The sequence below is a fragment of the Salvelinus alpinus genome, chromosome 33 (genome assembly GCF_045679555.1).
Source record: "Salvelinus alpinus chromosome 33, SLU_Salpinus.1, whole genome shotgun sequence".
Lineage (NCBI taxonomy): Eukaryota > Metazoa > Chordata > Actinopteri > Salmoniformes > Salmonidae > Salvelinus > Salvelinus alpinus.
The window spans coordinates 18,026,802-18,049,171 of record NC_092118.1 but is presented as its reverse complement, the minus strand read 5'-3'; the positions used below and the strand labels follow the sequence as shown (position 1 = coordinate 18,049,171).

The following is a 22,370-nucleotide window of genomic DNA, read 5'->3' as shown; positions in this document are numbered from 1 at the left end:
AGCATGTTTGTTTCAGCAGTGCTTCTCTATCCCCCTGGTTTTTCACATGTTAGGCATCAGAACAAAAAGGTCTAGATTAAAGCAGGGTATTTCTAGGAATAGGTCCACACACACCCTTCACAAAATGAGAAACTAGCCATTTACAATGTAAACTACTGTTCCATTAACTGAATGTGCTGATTATATGTTAATAAATCAGTGCTACTGTGTGGATATATTAAATGTGTTAATATCACTGGAGTGTAACTTTCAGTTACCATTAGCTTGAATCACTTGGGCTGGAAAATACAGCAGCAGTATATCAAATAAATGTTTATTGGTCACGTACAGTTTAGCAGAGGTTATAGCAGGTGCAGCAAAATGCTTGGCTTCCTAGCTCCTAACAATGCAGTAAGTGTCAAACAAGTACACAAATCATCAAAAACAAGATATCATGAATGTCAGGACAAATCAGTAATCCAAATGAAATCTACACATACATAGGGCTACACCAAAAATATATACTAAGAATATGTATAGCAGTAGACATTAGTGAGCTATGCAACCATCCAGTATATAAATACAGGCGGTGTGTATAAACAGTGTAACAAAAAATACTATATATCCCACATATTCCAGATGTTACCTTAAAATATGAAAAAAATCCCAAATATAATTGATTCTGGCTTCATTTGTGCTGTAGTCTTTTGTTCTAAAGAAGGTTATCTTGCTGAAGAATGTGAATCTACAAGTGTGGGAGTCTTTGGAAGTGCCAGGCTGCCAGCCAAAGTTCAGTTTTGACTAGTCTTGCATTGCCAGACACCAAATTAAGTTTTGACTATTAGATATTGACTTAAGGTGGTTTATGGAAGTAAATAGTACTGTATTCCATCCTTCCCACCAGATGGAATATAAAAGTCATAATGAAAAAAACAATGGATTGTACACTATTTAATTTATCTGACTTCTCATTTCCGATCACTTTCCAACCTGTTGCCACTTCTCTGTATTTTCTTTCAGTCCAAACTAAGCACCTGAAATAATAAATCCTTGATTATTGTGCCAACAGGATTTATCGTTGTGCCAACAGGACATGGGAACAAACCCTTCAGGTTGTCTTGTGGTTTCATCAGCAATAAGCACCTAGATGAGCATGGTTAATTAACATTTTGGTTATCGTGGTGATAAAACAATTACAGGCTAAATAAATAGGGCTACTTTACATATCATTTGAGCTGAGATTTTACAGCCAGTCCAGATAGGATTAGTGTGAAAGACCTGTAATCATCATTAAAAAGAACATTTTAAAAAAGAACATGGAGAGTTGAGCAGTCTACTCATCAAGGGATTTGATCAATTTCTCGTAGGAGCCATCGTCCATGAGGCCATCAAGTTCTGCAGGGTTGTCAATAGTCATCTTAATTAGCCAGCCTGGAAGTCAGAGCAGAGCAACCATCAGTAACATTGTCAGGAGGGGGTTTAATAGTGTGTTGAATGATTATTCACCAACAAAAATCACATAAGGAGATGGCAGGTACCCTAGCGGTTAAGCGCGTTGTGCCATTAACCGAAAGGTCACTGGTTCGAAACCCCAATCTGAATAGGTGAAGAATCTGTCGATGTGTCCTTGAGCAAGACAACCCTAATTTGCTCATCTAAGTTTGCTCTGGATAAGAGCGTCTGCTAAATGACTAAAATGTCAAACATACGCATCAACTGATTTGTCATTTTACTGTCTTGATACTCACCCCCTTCGTAGCAGGATTTATTCACTAGTCCAGGGTTGTCTGCCAGCTCTGTGTTGATTTCTGTTACCTCTCCAGTCAGAGGAGAGTACAGCTCACTAGCAGCCTTCACACTTTCCAAAGCACCAAACTCCTCTGAAACACAAGCAAAGGACATGCATGACCCTCCTTACTGGCAACAAAACTAATTTACTTGTGGGAGGAAAATTAAACCTGAATAAAAATCTCACCCATTTGTTCAAGTTTTTGCCCCACCTCAGGGAGTCCACAATACACCACATCACCTAATGCTTCCTACAATGGAGGGACACAAATTCTAACATTTTAGCAGATATTCATAGAGGAAAGTCAAGGTAAAAATCCTAACGTGTAACTGATTTCATGAAGCATAAAACAAGGCCAATGAAAGTTGTGGTAAACTTAAAGTTATTGCACAAATATCAGATTGGCCCTCAAATTTTAAGCCAGGCATAATACAAGTAATCAATAGTCATACATATGTAAAATTGTATGTCTTTGTATTGCAGGACAAAGTGCAAAGTTCCAAAATAAATCTCTCAAGACAATACAGGCATTATGTAGACCAATAAATGTCAGATTATCAGTAATTTAGAAACAGCAGCACACTAAATCATTGATTAAAGTGTCAACCAAACTGCCTACCTGAGCAAAATTGCTGATGCCAACTGTACCAACTCCACCCTCTACTCGTACCCACTCATGCTTGTCTGTGAATTTGAGGGCTGTAAAAATAGACATTCACGTTAGATAATGGGAAAACTAAAAATGTCAAGTTTTCTGTGTTCTATGAGTACACAATCAATTTAGGGTTTCCAAACTCTAGGGGGGGGGGGGGGGGGGAACTTAACTAAGTACCCATCCCAAACCACACATTGCCCTTGTTATTGACCGTCCAAAGGACACTAATGTACTATGGACCAGAGCCAAAAAGTGCTGTGCAAAACCGCAAACCTAATTTAAAATACTGCATGATGGCAAAAGATACCATTAATGTACTGCCCCACATTCAGTCCTGTAATGTCAAACAAGATGTGAATTGTATTACTATCACCATTGTGAAGTCAATTGCTCATACAATGTACCAGCATTCTCTAGCTATTACTGTACATTGTAGTATGGTTGTACACAGTATGAGTGGTGGAAGGGAGAACACACATTTAACAGTTCTCTATTGGTTGAAGTGGAAAAACATCCTCTAATCTGCTATGTAGCCTGTTCCTTCTATTAAATTAACTAGTAATATTTGATATTATTTTGGACAGATATGTAATCCACATTTTAAGCAAGAAACATTAAATATTGTTTATGTCAAATGCTGTCAATCTTTCCCGATATGCTGAGGAATTAAATGACTGTTTCCAATGCTAGCATCAGATCATGCAGAAAAAAAATACAGGTTTGAACCAGATTGTGAACTGTGCATGATGCTGGGGCATGGCTGGTTTGTCTGACTCGGGGGACAGCCTTACCTTAATGGAGATCTTAAATATCATTTAGACTAAAACACCACACATGTATTTGCCATTTGCAGACTACACATGTAGTAAATATGCTAAATATAGATGTATGATCAAATGTGTTACTCCTGACCAGCCTTCGTCCAAACTCGTGCGTGACTTGCTGTATGTAATTATCCATTACATTGGAGCACGAGACAGTGGGTGTCTGAGTGCCTAAAAAACCCTAATGTTTTTTTAAGACCGTGGATAGCAGACCCAGCAAATCGTTGCAAAGTCAAGTTAAACCTCTGATAAACAGGCTACATTGTAAAACATTAAGAAAATGAAAGCTTTAATCGACCCGGCTACCTTTGGGGACATCCCAGATAGCAGTTTATGGAAAGCGACCATATAATTCAAAATATTACGGTTAAACAAACCTATCGCGGGGAGCGTTGTTCCACAGGCTGGTCAGGGAATCCCAAAATTCCATAAAAACAAATCACTTGATTTCTGTCTGGGAATAGCTAGAGAATAGTTTACTTTTAGACCACGTAACGGCCAGCATTAGGCTACTTTTTATTTGTGCCTTCGACCAAACTTTATCTTAGCAGGGCATGCGTTCTAAACTGCTTACAAAAGTGGATATGCTGATCACCAAATGTAAAAAAATAAATCGTTCATGCTCTCTCTGACGTGTAGAAATGTACCGTGGGAAAGTCACCAAAACAGCGTGAGATTATTCCCCCTCTGCGACTGGAATGTGTAGCCACAGACCCGTACATCAATTGTGATGTTGATGAATCTAGTAGCATGCAACACTGAGAGTGCCAATTTGGGCAACATTGTAACAAATTGTTACCTGTGGACAGTCGCGAGGCCGTGCTCATTGTCCGTGCGGTGTTTGCCTTCCATAAAAGCCGATTTGCGGATATCTGTACAGGTCGAGAAAGCTGAAGCAGTACTGTAGAAAAGTTTGCAGAAAGGCACCGGAACGCTACTCTCATCGCCATCTTCACAGTGTTGGCCGAAATGATTACACATGCAATTGACTGAGTGGAACGCGCACAATCACCATTTGCGCGCTCTCGACATGAAATAGAAGCAGATTTCCATCAGGACTTTGTGGAAGTTGGACCGTATTTGCCGATAAGGCTTTTCCTTATATGGATACTCTCAAGGCGTAATAAATGCGCAACAGAATATTTCGGGAAATAATAGCTGTTTTCCGCATAGTTGGTAGTGTTAGATTTTCTTCTGTCTATTGGTCTGTCTACTCTGCATCTTTATGGCATTGTGGAACTAACCATAAGGTTTTGGGCGCGTTCCTCTGCCCAGGCGTTGCTGAAGCATTTCATACTTTACACTGCCTGGATATGTATTTTAACTATCAGCTAATCACATACGTTATAACAATCTGTCAATCGATGCCGTGGCACTCAACCATTGGTTGATTCATGCAACATCTGAACAGGGGAACGCGATCATTCTCATTATGCTTGGTAGGTCATGACTCTAAATAGTTTTTCCTTCATGAATATTACAGCCCTAACCCCGTCACTGTTTCTTTTGTGTCCGTTTCCATTGTACTGTAGTACATAACTGCTGAGATTGGGCAACAGTTCCTAGAACATAGTGTTGCTTTCATTAACACTCCTGTTGTGTTCGTTTCATGTTAATGTATTCTGTGTTCCCGGTCCAAAATGACCGCCCCGTTATAGCTGATCATAATCCATAACAATACATATATTATCACCTAATGTTGTTAGATCTTTTTATCAACTTAAGTTCTTGTGAACATTACAAGTTTTGAACTTCTACTTGCTATTTATGGCCTGTAGGCCTCATTGACCTGAGCTCATACAACTCGTTTTTGAGTTTAAAAAAGCATAATGTATGGATTATTTTGACTAGAACAAATACTCAGATTAAACATATTGTGGTATTTATCAGATTACTTTGTGTCAAAGTTTAACAAGGACTCTCCTCACCAGCGTCATGATTAAAGATAAGGTCAATAGCCTCACATACAGTATATCGTTTGGTCATTGTGCAGCCACAGAATGAATTGTGAGCAAGGCCTCAAAAAAGCTTTATATACCAGAGCTGCGAGAAAAGTTCTATATATTATTGAAACAATGTTGCGATTGTTTGTGAGAATGCCAACAGGTGTGGTTCCCATGGGGGAAAGATTCTATTTGGGAAAGGTTCCTTGTCATGGAACCCAAGAAGGGGAGTGAGGTGTGTGTGTGCTCAAACACGCATGTATGTGGGGGTCTGGGAGAGGAAGTGTGTCCATCTGATGAATGGGCATGTGCATGAACTAAATTTTATACAATAATTGTAGTCTCCCCATTCATTTCTAATGACCGGTAAATTTTGACCGGGAGCACCACAGGTGTACAAAAGTTAAATAAAACACCCAAAGTTTTATTAAAATCATCTAAATGTATTTTGTGTTCAGATGCCCTGTGTGGACAAAGTCATGGAACCTTATGACAATCAGATGAAATTAACTAAATTTTTCAGAGAGAACTTGTAAATCAGTCCAATTTGACCGGAACACAGCAGGAGGGTTAAACAAATTCTGTTTTTCTTGATAGATTTCACACTAGGGTCCTACAGTACTTTGCAGCATGACTAGAAAGTGACTGGACTGCATCCACTGGAAATGAACTTGCAGAACACATCTACTCACCTTGTGCTCTTCCTCCTCCAACCAAAGGTATTGTACACAGGTCCTCCCACAAAATCCTTTTAGGGGTGGGGTGCACATTGGTCGTCAAGTATTCCGTCACCAGGGGTGTATTCATTACATCTTGCAACAGAAACAGTTTACCGTTTAACAAACAGAACGAAACAGGGATTGAGCTACCTGAATTTGTCCAATAGAAACTCTAGTTTGTTTCTAAATGTTTTCCATTTGGAAAAAAGAAAAAGACAGAAAACATTTCGTAACAGAATAGGTGGTCATTCTGCCAAACAGTTTCTATTGGACAAATTCTGGTACCTTCCTCCGTTTCCGTTTAAGAAATGTTTTGCAACAGATTCGGCTGAATGACCCCTGGTTTGTATGAAAATGTACGTAATGAAGACCATGGCTAAAGAACAGACCAGTAACGTAGGCCTACTACAACAGTATATCAGCTGCAGACACATACTTTGACATGTAACTCAATCATGGGAATACAGAATCACATTTTTGTCAAATTTTCTTTTTGTGCCAATGGCAGTTGTGTGAGTGAACATAATTTTTTTTAGTAGTTGGACTGTATAGCATACAATAACACAACAAACATGTCCCGAAACCCTCATTCACTGACATTACATTGGGCTTGGATGTCCACCACACTTATGAGGGAAGAAAGAATTGAGACAAAGCGCAAGGTAATAAGATCACACAATTTAATGTTTTCAACTAACTTATTTCCCTTAATAATGCAGATTGCAAGATTCAAACCATATGATAAAATGGAAAACAGTCAATGCCACCGGGACACAGTGAGACCAACAGACCAATCGGATTATTTCCCCAGGCTTCATCACCATGCCAACCCCTGCAGAGATCTGCCAGCAGGCGAGGTCACAATACTACACAGAGGTGCCCTCTGTGAGAGGGGCTGTCTTGTTGTCATCAGGCTTCATGGCTGGGAAGAACAGCACCTCCTGTGAAACATAATTAACATCAGGTGGTTTCACAGACACAGAGTCCTGCTGAAGTGCATTCAAGTTTGTAGTGTATTGCATGTGTAAACAAGCATCAAAACAGTGTCCCCTACTGCATAATAATAAACATGCATGCCTAAAGCCTTGTTCACATTGGCAGTTTGAAGCGACTCAAATGCAAATTCTTTTGCATTTCCGATTCAAATACAGTGAGGGAAAAAAGTATTTGATCCCCTGCTGATTTTGTTCGTTTGCCCACTGACATTGAAATGATCAGTCTGTAATTTTAATGGTAGGTTTATTTGAACAGTGAGAGACAGAATATCAACAAAAAAATCCAGAAAAACGCATGTCAAAAATTTTATAAATTGATTTGCATTTTAATGAGGGAAATAAGTATTTGACCCCTCTGCAAAACATGACTTAGTACTTGGTGGCAAAACCCTTGTTGGCAATCACAGAGGTCAGATGTTTCTTGTAGTTGGCCACCAGGTTTACACACATCTCAGGAGGGATTTTGTCCCACTCCTCTTTGCAGATCTTCTTCAAGTCATTAAGGTTTCGAGGCTGACGTTTGGCAACTCGAACCTTCAGCTCCCTCCACAGATTTTCTATGGGATTAAGGTCTGGAGACTGGCTAGGCCACTCCAGGACCTTAATGTGCTTTTTCTTGAGCCACTCCTTTGTTGCCTTGGCCGTGTGTTTTGGGTCATTGTCATGCTGGAATACCCATCCACGACCCATTTTCAATACCCTGGCTGAGGGAAGGAGGTTTTCACCCAAGATTTGACGGTACATGGCCCCGTCCATCGTCCCTTTGATGCAGTGAAGTTGTCCTGTCCCCTTAGCAGAAAAACACCCCCAAAGCATAATGTTTCCACCTCCATGTTTGACGGTGGGGATGGTTTCTTGGGGTCATAGGCAGCATTCCTCCTCCTCCAAACACGACAAGTTGAGTTGATGCCAAAGAACTCCATTTTGGTCTCGTCTGACCACAACACGTTCACCCAGTTGTCCTCTGAATCATTCAGATGTTCATTGGCAAACTTCAGACGGGCATGTATATGTGCTTTCTTGAGCAGGGGGACCTTGCGGGCGCTGCAGGATTTCAGTCCTTCACGGCGTAGTGTGTTACCAATTGTTTTCTTGGTGACTATGGTCCCAGCTGCCTTGATATCATTGACAAGATCCTCCTGTGTAGTTCTGGGCTGATTCCTCACCATTCTCATGATCATTGCAACTCCACGAGGTGAGATCTTGCATGGAGCCCTAGGCCAAGGGAGATTGACAGTTCTTTTGTGTTTCTTCCATTTGCGAATAATCGCACCAACTGTTGTCACCTTCTCACCAAGCTGCTTGGCAATGGTCTTGTAGCCCATTCCAGCCTTGTGTAGATCTACAATCTTGTCCCTGACATCCTTGGAGAGCTCTTTGGTCTTGGCCATGGTGGAGAGTTTGGAATCTGATTGATTGATTGCTTCTGTGGCAGGTGTCTTTTATACAGGTAAGAAACTGAGATTAGGAGCACTCCCTTTAAGAGTGTGCTCCTAATCTCAGCTCGTTACCTGTATGAAAGACACCTGGGAGCCAGAAATCTTTCTGATTGAGAGGGGGTCAAATACTTATTTCCCTCATTAAAATGCAAATCAATTTATAACATTTTTGACATGCGTTTTTCTGGATATTTTTGTTGTTATTCTGTCTCTCACTGTTCAAATAAACCTACCATTAAAATTATAGACTGATCATTTCTTTGTCAGTGGGCAAACGTACAAAATCAGCAGGGGATCAAATACTTTTTTCCCTCACTGTATATTACTTTTCCTGCAGTCTGAACAGCCAAAAAGCACATGGAATCTGATATTTCAAGTCACATTTCAAACCACCTACGAAGGTGGTTTGAAATGTGGCTTGAAATATCTGGTTCCATGTGCTACAGTACAATGGAAGTCAGATACAAATCTGATTCCTGGGCATTCAACTTGTGTCTGAACAGTCAAATCTGATTGATTGGTTTTTAGACTTATTTGGCATATCTTGTTGCTTGCTAGCTACGCGGTTGACAGTTTGATAAGAACACGTGGTAGCTAACGAGCTTGTTAATGGTTTACAAAGAAATGACTGGATGTGATAGAAAGCTGAACAGCTACCTAGCTAGCGGACTGCTGTGGCTAGCCAAAAATGACTCCTTTTGAAAGGTGGATCATCTTATCCATTCAGCATTTATAAGTGTTCTTACATTATGACTTTGAACATTTAAAGCAACTGGGAAATGTCCATGGCAGACATTGTTGTCACCTTAGCTGCTACATAACTTGTGAGTGATAGGAGGCACAAGCACCACCACCAATCAGCCTACACCACTGCGCACACACCAGTCATTACTATGACAACTAGCATAGCCATGTCCGCAAATGACTGCCATCTGAACACCCCCCCGCGGTTTGGTCACTTGTAAATTCCTGTTTGAACAGTCAGTATTCCAAAACAGACTTGAAAAACTACATTGATTTGAGCATTAAGGCCTACAGTGCTTTAGAGATTGCACATGATCTATATTGACCTGTCTGTATGTATTATGACTGTACCTTGATGTTGTTGGAGTCTGTGAGGAACATGGTAAGGCGGTCAATGCCCATGCCCCAGCCAGCAGTTGGTGGCAGGCCATACTCTAGTGCCGTGCAGAAAGTCTCATCAATGGACATGCTCTCGTCATCACCCTCTGCCTTGGCCTAATAAAACACAAAAATACACACATGAGCTAGATGAAAAACCAAAACAAAGTAGCTCATCAAGATTTACAGGGTGGTGACTCAAACAGGAAAATATCACAAAGAAAATGAAGCACCAATGGTAAATAAGTTGACCTAAGGCAAGAATCTTTGGGGAATGTGTCAGTTCAGTTGCCCCAACTACTACATCGTTTCTAGCATTACTCAGCCGACTCGCCCAGGCACACTGACCTTAGCCTGTTGCTCAAAGAGCTCCCTCTGCCTGATAGGGTCGTTCAACTCAGTGTAGGCATTACAGATCTCCTTCTTCAATACAAACAGCTCAAACCGCTCCGTCAGGCCTTTCTCTGACCGGTGCCTGTATGGGGAGAGATCAAGGAGAGCATAGCTAGACACATCAGCATTGATGAGCAGGTGGCACTGCAAGACCTATGTTGACTCTGTTTCAAATGGTAACCTGCAGTCCACTGGAATGTGAATAAGAGCATTGTTGCTTGTTTTTAAATGAGTAATATGGATAGGAAGAGCTCACCATTTGGCCAGGGGGCTCATGATCTGTGGGTGGTCACAGATGAACGTGGGGTTGATACACGTGACTTCCAGGAAATCTCCCACCAACTGCAGGGATAAACATCAACTTCAGTTTAGTCATGATGTCAACAATATGGACGGGCTATAGGAGGAGGGTTTCCTGATGTAGATTAGAAAAGGCACCTTGTCAAGGAGGCGGGCAGTAGTTCTAGGAGGAGGGCACTCCACTCCTTTCTGGGCACAAAGTTCATCAAAGAATTTACGTGTCTCTGGGGTGGGTGGAGAGGGACAGGTCAGTAAGAGAACCTAGGAAATTCTATAATTATATAGAGGTATAGCTGTGGCACTGTACTGACAGGCATTCATTATCTTACCGTCACTGTCGTAGGTGTCAGCAGCTGGGAACTTGACGCCCATCTCCTTTTCCAGGTCGTGTGTCATGCTGACCCTCCTGAAGGGAGGAGTGAAGTCGATCTCTTGGGTCGGGCCCTCTGGACCCTCTGGATGATACTTCACTTTGTACTCTCCAGTGATGTGCTTGACCATCCCTGATGGGAAGAGAGAGCAGACCAGTTAGTAATGGAACCTAGCAGCTACATACCTACATGTCACTGTGAGTAACACTATATATTCACATTCCAGAATGATGAAGTAGAAACATCCCCTTCATTCACCCGAGAGAAGCTTCTCTGTGATATCCATCAAGTCATGGTAATCTGCATAGGCCATATAGAATTCGCAGGTGGTGAACTCTGGATTGTGGGTGAGGTCAATGCCTTCGTTTCTGAACTGCCGTCCAATCTCATACACTCTGTCAATCCCCCCAACCACAAGCATCTGGGGAAAGAAGAAATATGAGCATGGAGTTGAAAGTGTTTTTCCGTTAATGATCCTTCCTCAGGGGACATGTTACCTTGTGGTAGAGCTCAGGAGCGATCCTCATGTAAAGGTTCATGTCTAGGTCGTTATGGTAGGTCACAAAGGGTTTGGCCACGGCCCCACCAGGAATCAGGTTCATCATGGGTGTCTCAATCTGTAAGAAACGTGTGTTGTGGTTTTAAAGTCTCAGTTACCGATCTCCATCTATCACCAAAACCCTGTTTGTGAAAAATAAACCTTTAAAATAACTTTCCACATCAAAGAGAAGACAGCTTTACCCCTCTTGAACTCTTAACCTGAACTCCTCCACACTCCAATGTCATTTTCCTGACAAACCTTTCTTTTTTCTTTTTTTTAACAAAAGTGCCCCCTAGTGGCCATTTCCCTCACCTCCAGGAATCCCAGCCCATCCAGGAAGCTGCGGAGGTAAGTGATGATCTTGGCACGTGTCACAAACTTCTGCCTCACATAGTCATTGAGAATCAGATCCAGGTATCGCTGGCGGAATCGTGTTTCCTGGAGGCAATGGGTTAGAGAAAGTGTGAAGATCCCTAAAAATTGTCATTTCTTCTGCAGGTTACATGAATTAAAGGTGTCCTGTATCATCTCTCATTCATATGAAGGCCTGACATGCTTTCTGTATGTCCACTACAGGATTGTGAAGGTGCTCACCTTGTCCTTGAGACCAAAATGGAGGTGGGGCAGCATGTGCAAGCAAGGTGAAAGCAGGGTCATCTCTATGGGAATGATGCTCAACTCGCCCTTTTTGGTCTTCCCTGGATTACCACGAACACCAATGATGTCACCACGCCGCAGCTTGTTGTTGATGCGCACAAACTCCTCCTCAGACTTGTAGCTCCTGACAGGGAAGATGGACAGACGGGGTTAGAAAAGATACATGTGGGAGGTATTTGAGCTACCATGAGTATTAGAGTTCTAGGAAGGACCATGTTCTGTACCTGTTGGTTGCCATAACTTGCAGCTTGACGCCTTCCCCTCGCAAGTCATAGAAGATTAACTTGGCCCCGGACTCTCTCTTGGCATGGACACGACCTGCCAACAACAGAGTTTCACATATGTCAAAAATACAGATTTGACCATCAAATGACATCATATTATTTAAAATCACAATATTTGAAAACAGTTGTTGTTAGTACCTGATACATTGAGGACAATGTCTGTTAGCTGGTCTCCAGGCTGTAGGTGGTTGTATTTCTCAATGAACTCTGTGAGCGACAGATCTACATTGTACTTGTGAGGGTATGGGTCCTCTGCTGTGCCCTTCAGAGCCTGGATGGCTTGAGTGCGGATCTTAAAGTATTGCTATTGGGATAAACAATATAAAGTCAGGTTAGTGCAAATGTACAAGAGCTCAATTATTGCAGCCCTATTTTTGAGAAATATATATTTTTAATCTTCTACTAAGATCAGCAGTCAAATGTTCTGAAGCAAATCACAAGAGGGAGGGAAGGACGATCATAAACATCCATATAGCTCACGTTAGGGTCCAGGGTCTCCTCATCTGCCCCGTATGCATTCTGAACTGCCTGGTCATTGGTCTCCTTCTGCTCAACCTGCTCTTTGACTTTGGCTTCCTTCTCAGATGCCTTCTTCTCAGCTTTCATTCGCCTCTTCAGCTCACTGACAACAACAACAACACAGACACAGAGGGTAACATCAGGGTATCTAGTGGACTCAGCATCGAGGTTGAGGGGACTACTCGGGAGACTACTTTATAAAGCAATACAAGTAACGCCTAAAAAGGGAATCTTTCATGACAAAAGGTTAGTTGTTTTTCTCACTGAACGGAAAAGCCACCAACCTTTTGTCACCTCGCCAGCGATTCCCCTGAATTAGAGCTGGGACTGACACTGTGCTGGGGAGAGCGAACTTTACCCCCTGAGCCCTGACCCCAAAGGCTTGACACACCTGGTGCCTGGCAGTCCTGACCACCAGAGTCAGCATGGTGATGCAGGCTGACCTACTGTGCTACACCAGTCAATGACCAGACCTGGAGAGAGACACACACACAACTGACTTATTTCTGTGAATTTGAAACATGGCAACACTTCACATGTTGCGTTTATATTTTTGTTCAGTGTAAACGAGTTTAGTAACACTGGTGTAAAGTAAGTAGAAATACTTTGAAGTACTACTTAAGTAGTTTAAATATTTTTTGACAACTTTTACTCCACTACAATGGAGTAAAAGTCGCAGGACTTTGCAGGTCAAAAACTCTGCTGTCATTTTCATATGGCCCTGAGATATATCGGGGGTGTCTCTCTATAAAAGTCCCTGGCCTCACACCAAAACACAGATTTAAGAGTCAAACTATCATTCAAAATGAACAACCAACCCTTGTCAATGTTGATATCCTATTTCGGGTCGTGATTCGGTTAAGTTAAATAACAAAGCAACAGATTTGCTTCTTTCCTGTTTCGCCAGCCTCCTAGAATCTCCATCCGAAATTCCAGAATGACTGTAAATTCTCTTTTAACCAGTGATATAAAAACGCTCATATTCCGTGTGTCATTTGATTAGGGAACTGACAGCGTTTTAGCAACATTACTTTTATTTGTATTTATTTTTACATTTTCTGACAATGTGACCACTTAGATATGGTAATTTCCACATCTTAATAAATTCATAGAATGTTTGTGAACAACATTTGAAAACTATCGCAATATAGAGTGGGAAAGTGGCCATGCGTTTGGAAAATTAATAGATACTGCAGGAAATAATTTACAAAAAACCCCATCTGGACCAGACTCAGGACCGGAGTCTACGCAGACCGGTGCAGAATAACCAATCAAAGCCAACAGTAGGCCTTTATGCCACACAGGCCTCCTATCATTCACTTTAAACTGGACTGTGTTTACAAGCAGTAGCAACGGCACGATTTTAGATAATTAGAAAGCATTTTCCAAAAACCACCTGAATGGATTTCTACAAATATTTAAATACCATAGGAGTCCTATTGATCAATCAACCATGAAAAGGTAGGCTCCCTCTCCCTTAGTTATGCACATCAACAACAGCAAGATCAACAACTAATGCTATCCAGAGCGAGATTAGATAAACCCTCTTAAACTTTTTCAGCTAGTTAGCCGTCAAAATTGCACTGACAAACGATGGGGAACCTGCTCGTCCTTCTGCAGCTTGCCTGGCAAAGCATGCTTGTCCCCAACCCACGTTTTGACAACTGAATGGGAACTTTCCGGCACGCACAGTTGATCGATGCCAAATACATTTGATTGACAACGCACCGTTGGTAAATTACCTTCAGTGTGTCAGTGCGCTCTGGGTCGTTTGTAAATTCAGCGCATTGTCAGATTGTCTGTTGGTAAATTCAGTGTGTTTTGCTCTCCAAGCATTCAGAGCCACACACACACTACACTGGACACTGTGGCTGAGGAGTAGGGTTGATCCGAGCGTTCCTCACAACGGCAGTCAAGCACCAAGTCAAATGGCCACCTCACTCTTGACCATTTTACTCGCCCTAGCAGAGCTGGTTAGGCTGTTTACATGTTATTTAGAGCGTTAGTGACTAACTGTGCTAGTGGCAACAATTCATCAGTTATTCTGCGCTCTGGCACATTCAGACGAGAGCGCTCTGAAATCGGAGTAGATAGCCAGAGTGAATTTACGAATGCAAGAGATATGCAAACGGGATAATAGTCGTTCAAGTTCAGCATAGTTAAACTAGATAGCCAGCAACGCAATTCACATTTATTGCTAGCTAAACAAATGACACCTGTATCTAGTTGTAGCCACCAAAAAACAATATGGGGAAAAAGATCAGTCACTCATCCGATGACATCCTCCTTAGCTGGCTAGCTACCTAACGTTAGGCGCCATGCTTTTAGCTTGCTAAATAAATAGCCACATAAATAAATTTGCTAGCTTATTAGCCACGTTATGACTGACTTGTGATCATTGCCTTGCTAGTTATAATGTTTTGCAATTCCCAGGATTAGTTACATTTCTTCATATTTGTTGAGTAGTTAAAGTGCTGCCAGTTCAACTTTAAACAGCGCATACAACCTAATCATTTGCCCCCGTTCTATTGATGTTCATGTGATGAATGATTAACAAAATAGTGTTGCTTGAAAAACTTTCTGCATTGGCAACCCACTTTTTTTTTTTTAAATGCAACAATCCAACATGTAGCTGGCTGTTTTCTACAAGTTGTCCTCTAACCAGTGATATCCACATTATTCCCAGATTCCATGTGTTTTTTCAGTAGGGTTCCTTTGAACAGGATTTGCAACCTGACCCCCCACCTTGTTCTATCGATTACAACTTGATATCGATATGAGTGATTGACAAATAAGTGTTGCATTTCCCTTTGTTTTGGCGAACCCCAAATCAAAACGTGACCCGTTTCAGGAAGCTAGGCTAATAACGCACGTCACTAATTCACAGGTGAGGCATTTAAATGTAAAACATTTTGGGGATAAAAATAGAAATGCATTCTGAAACGTGAACTTTCATGTGCCTTAATAACAAACTTGTATGCCATCTGTAAATATGAATCAAATTGTTAAATTCCGAGCCTAGTTGGTTTAGCCAAGGAAAAACACAGGAACCTTCCCGCTGGCCATGATTGGCTGAAATAATGGATGGGGCTGGACATACCGAGAGATGAGTTTGGATTGGTCTAATGTAGCATGTTTCTGTCTATAACATCAGCTGCTCAGTACGTCAATCCGTTTGTACTGTATGGGTTGGGATTATGGGTCATTATTTAGCTAGCTACCTTTATATCTAAACAAAAGACTACTTCGCCAGATGATTAGACGACCCATCAAGTTAGCCAGGTGTGTCTGGGGGTGATTACAACCATCTATTGTATTTCATTATTTTTGCTACTACTTTCACCACTTTTAGTCTTGAAATCTTTGGTTGTTTACTACACTACTCACTCTGTTTAGCACATTGCCTCACATGTGAATCCTTAAAGAGATTGGTGGGGATAGGCTCAAGGAGGGTGTGAACTATGCTGAATGGGTGTAGACAAAGAGCTCTCCAGTTGGTGTACCTAAACATTCAATGGCCATTTTCTCAAAAGTAGTGATACAAGTTTCTTTCAAAGCAGAATTACTTCCCCATTGTTCCTCAACTGCAGTGTATGATACACAATTTTGAAGCCGATAACTATTTTCAACTTATGTTTTAGGAATAACAATGGAACTTAATTTCCAATAGTGTTCTAATTAAATCAGGTAAAAACTGCTGACTCAGTCCAAAATGTGCTATGATTGATTTATTTTGATGATATACCTGACATCGTGAAAACGGCTTTGTCCTGTCTAATCACGTTTGAGTGTCAAAAAAATGAAGCATTTTCTTTGACTTTTGATAATGAAGTACAGTTGAAGTCAGAAGTTTACATACACCTTAGCCAAATACATTTAAACTCAGTTTTTCACAATTCCTGACATTTAATCCTAGTAAAAATTCCCTGTTTTAGGTCAGTTAGGATCACCAAATTATTTTAAGAATGTGAAATGTCAGAATAATAGTAGAGAGAATGATTTATTTCAGCTTTTATTTCTTTCATCACATTTCCAGCGGGTCAGAAGTTAACATACACTCAATTAGTATTTGGCAGCTTTACTTTTACATTTTTTAACTTGGGTCAAACGTTGAGGGTAGCCTTCCACAAGCTTCCCACAATAAGTTGGTTGAATTTTGGCCCAATCCTCCTGACAGAGCTGGTGTAACTGAGTCAGGTTTGTAGGTCTCCTTGCTCGCACACGCTTTTTCAGTTCTGCCCACACATTTTCTATAAGATTGAGGTCAGGGCTTTGTGATGGCCACTCCAATACCTTGACTTTGTTGTCCTTAAGCCATTTTGCCACAACTTTGGAAGTATGCTTGGGGTCATTGTCTATTTGGAAGACCCATTTGCGACCAAGCTTTAACTTCCTGACTGATGTCTTGAGATGTTGCTTCAATATATCCACATAATTTTCCTTCCTCATGACGCCATCTATTTTGTGAAGTGCACCAGTCCCTCCTGCAGCAAAGCACCCCCACAACATGATGCGGCCACCCCCGTGCTTCACGGTTGGGATGGTGTTCTTTGGCTTGCAAGCCTCCCCCTTTTCCCTCCAAACATAATGATGTTCATGATGGCCAAACAGTTCTATTTTTGTTTCATCAGACCAGGGGACATTTCTCCAAAAAGTACGATCTTCGTCCCCATGTGCAGTTGCAAACCGTAGTCTGGGTTTTTTATGGCAGTTTTGGAGCAGTGGCTTCTTCCTTGCTGAGCGGCCTTTCAGGTTATGTCGATATAGGACTTGTTTTACTCTGGATATAGATACTTTTGTACCTGTTTCCTCCAGCATCTTCACAAGGTCCTTTGCTGTTGTTCTGGGATTGATTTGCACTTTTTGCACCAAAGTACGTTCATCTCTAGGAGACAGAACGCGTCTCCTTCCTGAGCGGTATGACAGCTGCGTGGTCCCATGGTGTTTATACTTGCGTACTATTGTTTGTACAGATGAACGTGGTACCTTCAGACATTTGGAAATTGCTCCCAAAGATGAACCAGACTTGTGGAGGTCTATCATTTATTTTCTGAGGTCTTGGCTGATTTCTTTAAATTAAAGCAAAGAGGGACTGAGTTTGAAGGTAGGCCTTGAAATACATCCACAGGTACACCTCCAAATGACTCAAATGATGTCAATTAGCCTATCAGAACCTTCGAAAGCGATGACATTTTCTGGAATTTTCCAAGCTGTTTAAAGGCACAGTCAACTTAGTGTATGTAAACTTCTGACCCACTGGAATTGTGATACAATGAATTATAAGTGAAATAATCTGTAAACAATTGTTGGAAAAATTACTTGTGTCATGCACAAAGTAGATGTCCTAACCAACTTGCCAAAACTATAGTTTGTTAACAAGAAATTTGTGGAGTGGTTGAAAACTAGTTTTAATGACTCCAACCTAAGTGTATGTAAACTTCCGACTTCAACTGTACATGGCCTCACATGTGTATCCTTAAAGAGATTGGTGTGGCTAAGGCTTAAGAGGGTGGGAACTATGCTGAATGGGTATAGAGAAAGAAGAGCTCTCCAGTAGGTGTACCAAAACATTCAAGGGACATTTTCTCAAAAGTGGGGTTACAAGTTAACCAGTGTAGTGTATGGTATACCATTTTGTAGTCTGTATTTTCATCCAATGTAAAAAACACAATTTCAAATGTTGCTACATAAGACCAAATTGAGGTGGTGGGTCAAAAATGCATCACTTCAAAATGTAGCTGGCTGTCTTCAACAGGTTGTTCTTTAAACCAGTGATGTAAACAATATTTCCAGTTTCCATTTTTTTTTGTGTTGGTTTCAACAGCGCATACAACCTGATTTCCCCCTTAATTCGATATGAGTGTTTAATATATCACAAAATGTGTCTGCATATTGATTTGGACACTTAAAACTCTGTTTTGACATTGAGCTATTTATCAAAAGTTCTTGTCAACACATAAATAGCATATCAGTATGACCTGAACAGTTGGTGAAGTCAGGAAGCAGCAACAGCATCATTTTCAATTTGTTTTAGGAATAACTTAACATTCCCAATTAAATCAGGTTAAACCTGCTGAATGAGTCCAAAAACGTGCTGTGATCTTTTTTGATAAACCCGTTCTCACTATTTCAGATATGCCCTGTCTAGTCAGTGTTAAAAAAAAAAAAAAACGTGCTGTCTGTTTTGTCTGTTTAATATAAGTAATAATTTTTTTTAAATACTTTTGAGAAGTATAATAAAAAACAAATACTTAGACTTTAACACAAGGAATATTTTACTCTAACTTTCACTTGACTCATTTTCTATTAAGGTAACTTTACTTTTACTCAAGTATGACAATTGGGTAATTTTTCCACTGAGTAGGAAGAACATTTTCACTTTCATTCTGAGCTGATCAGTCAGACCACGTAGCCTAGAAGTAATTTAGCTAGCTAAATCCACTAGCTAGCAAGCCATCCCATTACAGAAGTGGGATTATAGGATAATTAGCATAAAGCTGATGAGTTCAATGTTTTCCCACATAAATATTATATCAGTATCACTTGAAAGGCTGCTGAATTTGGCAAGCAACTCATTACGGTAAAGCTAAAAAGGCAAACACTACTTTAGCTAAAACGTGGTTTTGTTCATCAACCTACATGAAAACAAGAAACTTCAAATCAGCAAATAACCTTGGGTAATTTGTACGATGCAATATGGGTTTTGTAGTCATCTACGCACAGAATAGGATGATAAGCATGCATACGTGCACATTAAAGGACTACAAGCAGCACGCGCGATATGCAACCTGAAACGAATGGACCATTGGAATTTGTATGCACATTCGCTATGGTATACTTGTTTTTCCATCGTGCTTTATCCGATCTGGTGCAACAATATCCTACTACTTTTATCGTTTAATAACAAGGATGTGATCCACACACACCATCAAAGTGTTGCAAACGTCTTCATAAATGCTGTCCAAAAAACGAGTGAATCGACAATGGCTTACTTTTTGCTGAGTTTCTCTGCATCCACCTCGGTAACGTCTGCCATCTTCTTTTTCTCCTTCGCTAGGCTTTGTCGGGCGTTGGCATCCAACGTTATGGTGCATTACCGCCACCTACTGTATTGGACAGTGGGCCAGGGAGAAATTCAATCTACCTGCCAGCCACGTTTCTCTTTAAAAAAAATATATATATATATTTGAGACTGTATCTAATGACGTTCTACTCAATATACTCTTTAAACTAATGTCCTGTATTCTCTTCTCCCTCATACTAGATATCAGCCTCTCTCTTTCCCTCTCATACTTCCCACACGGTAGCAATACATGCTCCACTATCTCTGTTTCAAAATCAAATAAAATACAAATGTATTTGTCACATGAGCTGAACACAACATAAAATGCTTACTTACAAGCCCTGAACCAACAATGCAGTTTTAATTAAAATAATGCAGTTTTAAGAAAAATATTTACTAAATTAACTAAAGTAAAATAAATAAAATTAGCAATAAAATAACAATAACAACTCTATATACAGGGGGTACCGGTACTGAGTCAATGTGCGGGGTACAGGTTAGTCGAGGTAATTGAGGTAATATGTACATGTAGGTACATGTAGGTAAAGTGACTATGCATAGATAATAAACAGCAAGTAGCAGCAGAGTAAAAAAAAAGGGGGGAAGATCAATGCAAAAAGTCTTGGTAGCCATTTGATTAGCCGTTCAGCAGTCTTATGGCTTGGGAGTAGAAGCTGTAAAGAAGCCTTTTGGACCTAGACTTGGCGCTCCGTTTCCGCTTGCCATGCGGTAGCAGAGAGAACAGTCTATGACTAGGCTGGCTGGAGGCTTTGGCAATTTTTAGGGCCTTCCTCTGCCTGGTATAGAGGTCCTGGATGGCGGGAAGCTTGGTCCCAGTGATGTACTGGGCCGTACGCACTACCCTCTGTAGCGCCTTGCAGTCGGAGGCCGAGCAGTTGCCATACCATGCAGTGATGCAACCAGTCAGGATGTTCTCGATGGTGCAGCTGTAGAACATTTTGAGGATCTGAGGACCCATGCCAAATCTTTTCAGTCTCCTGATGGGGAATAGGTGTTGTCGTGCCCTCTTCACGACTGTCCTGGTATGTTTGGGCCGCGATAGTTTGTTGAAGATGTGCACACCAAGGAACTCTCAACCTGCTCCACTACAGCCCCGTCAATGAAAATGGGGGCGTGCTCGGCCCTCCTTTTCCTGTAGTCCACGATCATCTCCTGGCAATAATCACGCTTTCCTGTTGGAGGGTTTCCTACCAAATGTAAAGTCTTATTCAACTGGCTGTGTCCCAGCCTAAATCTAAAAATAGCCTCCTCTCTTCTGTCCATTCCTGCTGTCCTCCCCTCCCCGACTTTCTTCTGTACTTGCAATAAATCAGGTATCAGGTACATCATAAAGCAGGTATTGTCTGCTACGTGATCGAAAGGACTTAGGAATCATCAACACTGCACATGAATCGGAGCAAATAGCTACCCTGTCTGGCTTGACTTCCTCAACCCACTGCAAGGCCAACAGTATGACCATCAGCTCTGCCGTATATACAGCCAGATGATCTGTAATACGTTTCCTGAGTGCCACCCCACATTCCTGCACTACAAATGCTGACCCAGTGTGTCTGTCCTAGGATCTTTTGAACCATCTGTGTAAATGGCCACAAAATCTTGATACACAGTATCCAGACGTCTCTTAAACAAATCAGATGGATCAACACCCTCCCTATCTTTCCCTAGTCTCTCCAATACTTCTATATCAACTACTGGAGGAGGGAGTAGCCATGCTGGATTTACAGGAATAGCTACCATTGTACTAAACTCCCTTCCATACATCTCCCTCGCCTGAATATTACCCACCCACCCAAAGCTTGTGTTCTGTCCTCGCTCATGTTCCCAGCATACCTGTAAAATCCCTTTCGCAGGATAAGACAGCCCATGTCCCTGTAGGTTGACCCAATAATTCAGCTGCTGTCTCCTAATCTGCAATGGCATGTCCTCCATCTCCACCTGTAGTGCAGACACTGGGAGGTCCGAAGCGCCCCACTACATATTCTGAGTCCTTGTATGACATCTAGACTTTCCAATGAGGTCCGGACTGCCAAACCATATGCTATACTGCCATAGTCTATTACAGATCAGATCAATGCAACATACATGGTCCTCAATGAGGAATGGCCAGCCCCCCACTCCTTCACCATCAGAGAGCCCATCACATTTAGCACCTTCTTACACTTTCCCACCACTCTCTCAATGTGTTCTGCCCAGGTCAGTCTAGTGTCAAAGTATACCCCAAGGAACCTGAAGGACCCCACCCTCTCCAAGTTTCTCCCATATACTGTAACCTCAAGCATACCTCATCACCCACCTTCCTCCTGGTAAAGAACACTGAGTTTTCTCTACAGAGAACCTGAATCGCCACCGCTCTACCTCATCAATTGCCTCCTGTACCTTCCTGACTATGTATGGCACATTTCTTCCCCTCTTCCATAAGGCGCCATCATCTGCAAATAACGACCACCCAATATCCGGCCGTACCTGAGAGTACATCATTGATCATGAATGAAAACAACAAAGGCCTAATTACGCTCCCCTGCGGTGTACCATTATCCACCAGGTAGCTGCCTTGTCCTTCCCATCTGGACAAGAGGGATACCTATGTAAGAATGCTGTTCATTGACTATAGCTCAGCCTTCAACACCATAGTACCCATCAAGCTCGGGCCCTGGGTCTGACCCCCACCCTATGCAACTGGGTCCTGGACTTTCTGACGGGCCACCCCCAGGTGGTGAATGTAGGAAACATCATCTCCACTACGCTGATCTTCAACA

General features: G+C 41.5%; 2 protein-coding genes and 1 long non-coding RNA gene across 4 annotated transcripts; 1 reads left to right on the top strand and 2 right to left on the bottom strand.

Moving 5' to 3' along the window:
• Positions 1 to 292: 292 nt before the first annotated feature.
• LOC139563116 (glycine cleavage system H protein, mitochondrial-like) lies at positions 293 to 4,324 on the bottom strand. The gene is made up of 5 exons (XM_071381409.1): positions 4,047 to 4,324; positions 2,388 to 2,467; positions 1,955 to 2,018; positions 1,728 to 1,859; positions 293 to 1,410 (listed from the first exon to the last, which is right to left on the bottom strand). The coding sequence occupies exons 1-5, from the start codon at positions 4,195 to 4,197 to the stop codon at positions 1,313 to 1,315; spliced, it is 525 nt and encodes a 174-aa protein (XP_071237510.1). The 5' UTR covers positions 4,198 to 4,324; the 3' UTR covers positions 293 to 1,312.
• Positions 4,285 to 6,991, top strand: LOC139563118 (uncharacterized). Its single transcript, XR_011672494.1, has 3 exons — positions 4,285 to 4,686; positions 5,788 to 5,909; positions 6,629 to 6,991. It is a non-coding gene; the product is annotated as an uncharacterized lncRNA (long non-coding RNA).
• LOC139563114 (lysine--tRNA ligase-like) lies at positions 6,573 to 19,675 on the bottom strand. 2 transcript variants are annotated; one of them, XM_071381405.1, is made up of 15 exons: positions 19,523 to 19,633; positions 12,815 to 13,003; positions 12,492 to 12,633; positions 12,150 to 12,315; positions 11,952 to 12,045; positions 11,665 to 11,851; positions 11,383 to 11,508; positions 11,027 to 11,146; positions 10,788 to 10,950; positions 10,488 to 10,661; positions 10,297 to 10,382; positions 10,115 to 10,200; positions 9,814 to 9,940; positions 9,439 to 9,582; positions 6,573 to 6,850 (listed from the first exon to the last, which is right to left on the bottom strand). In XM_071381405.1, exons 2-15 carry the CDS (start codon positions 12,955 to 12,957, stop codon positions 6,776 to 6,778), a joined length of 1,833 nt encoding a protein of 610 aa, XP_071237506.1. In that variant the 5' UTR covers positions 12,958 to 13,003; positions 19,523 to 19,633; the 3' UTR covers positions 6,573 to 6,775. The 2 variants fall into 2 exon arrangements, with proteins under 2 accessions (XP_071237506.1, XP_071237507.1); XM_071381406.1 differs by lacking the exon at positions 12,815 to 13,003 and having other exon boundaries at positions 19,523 to 19,675.
• Positions 19,676 to 22,370: the final 2,695 nt, after the last annotated feature.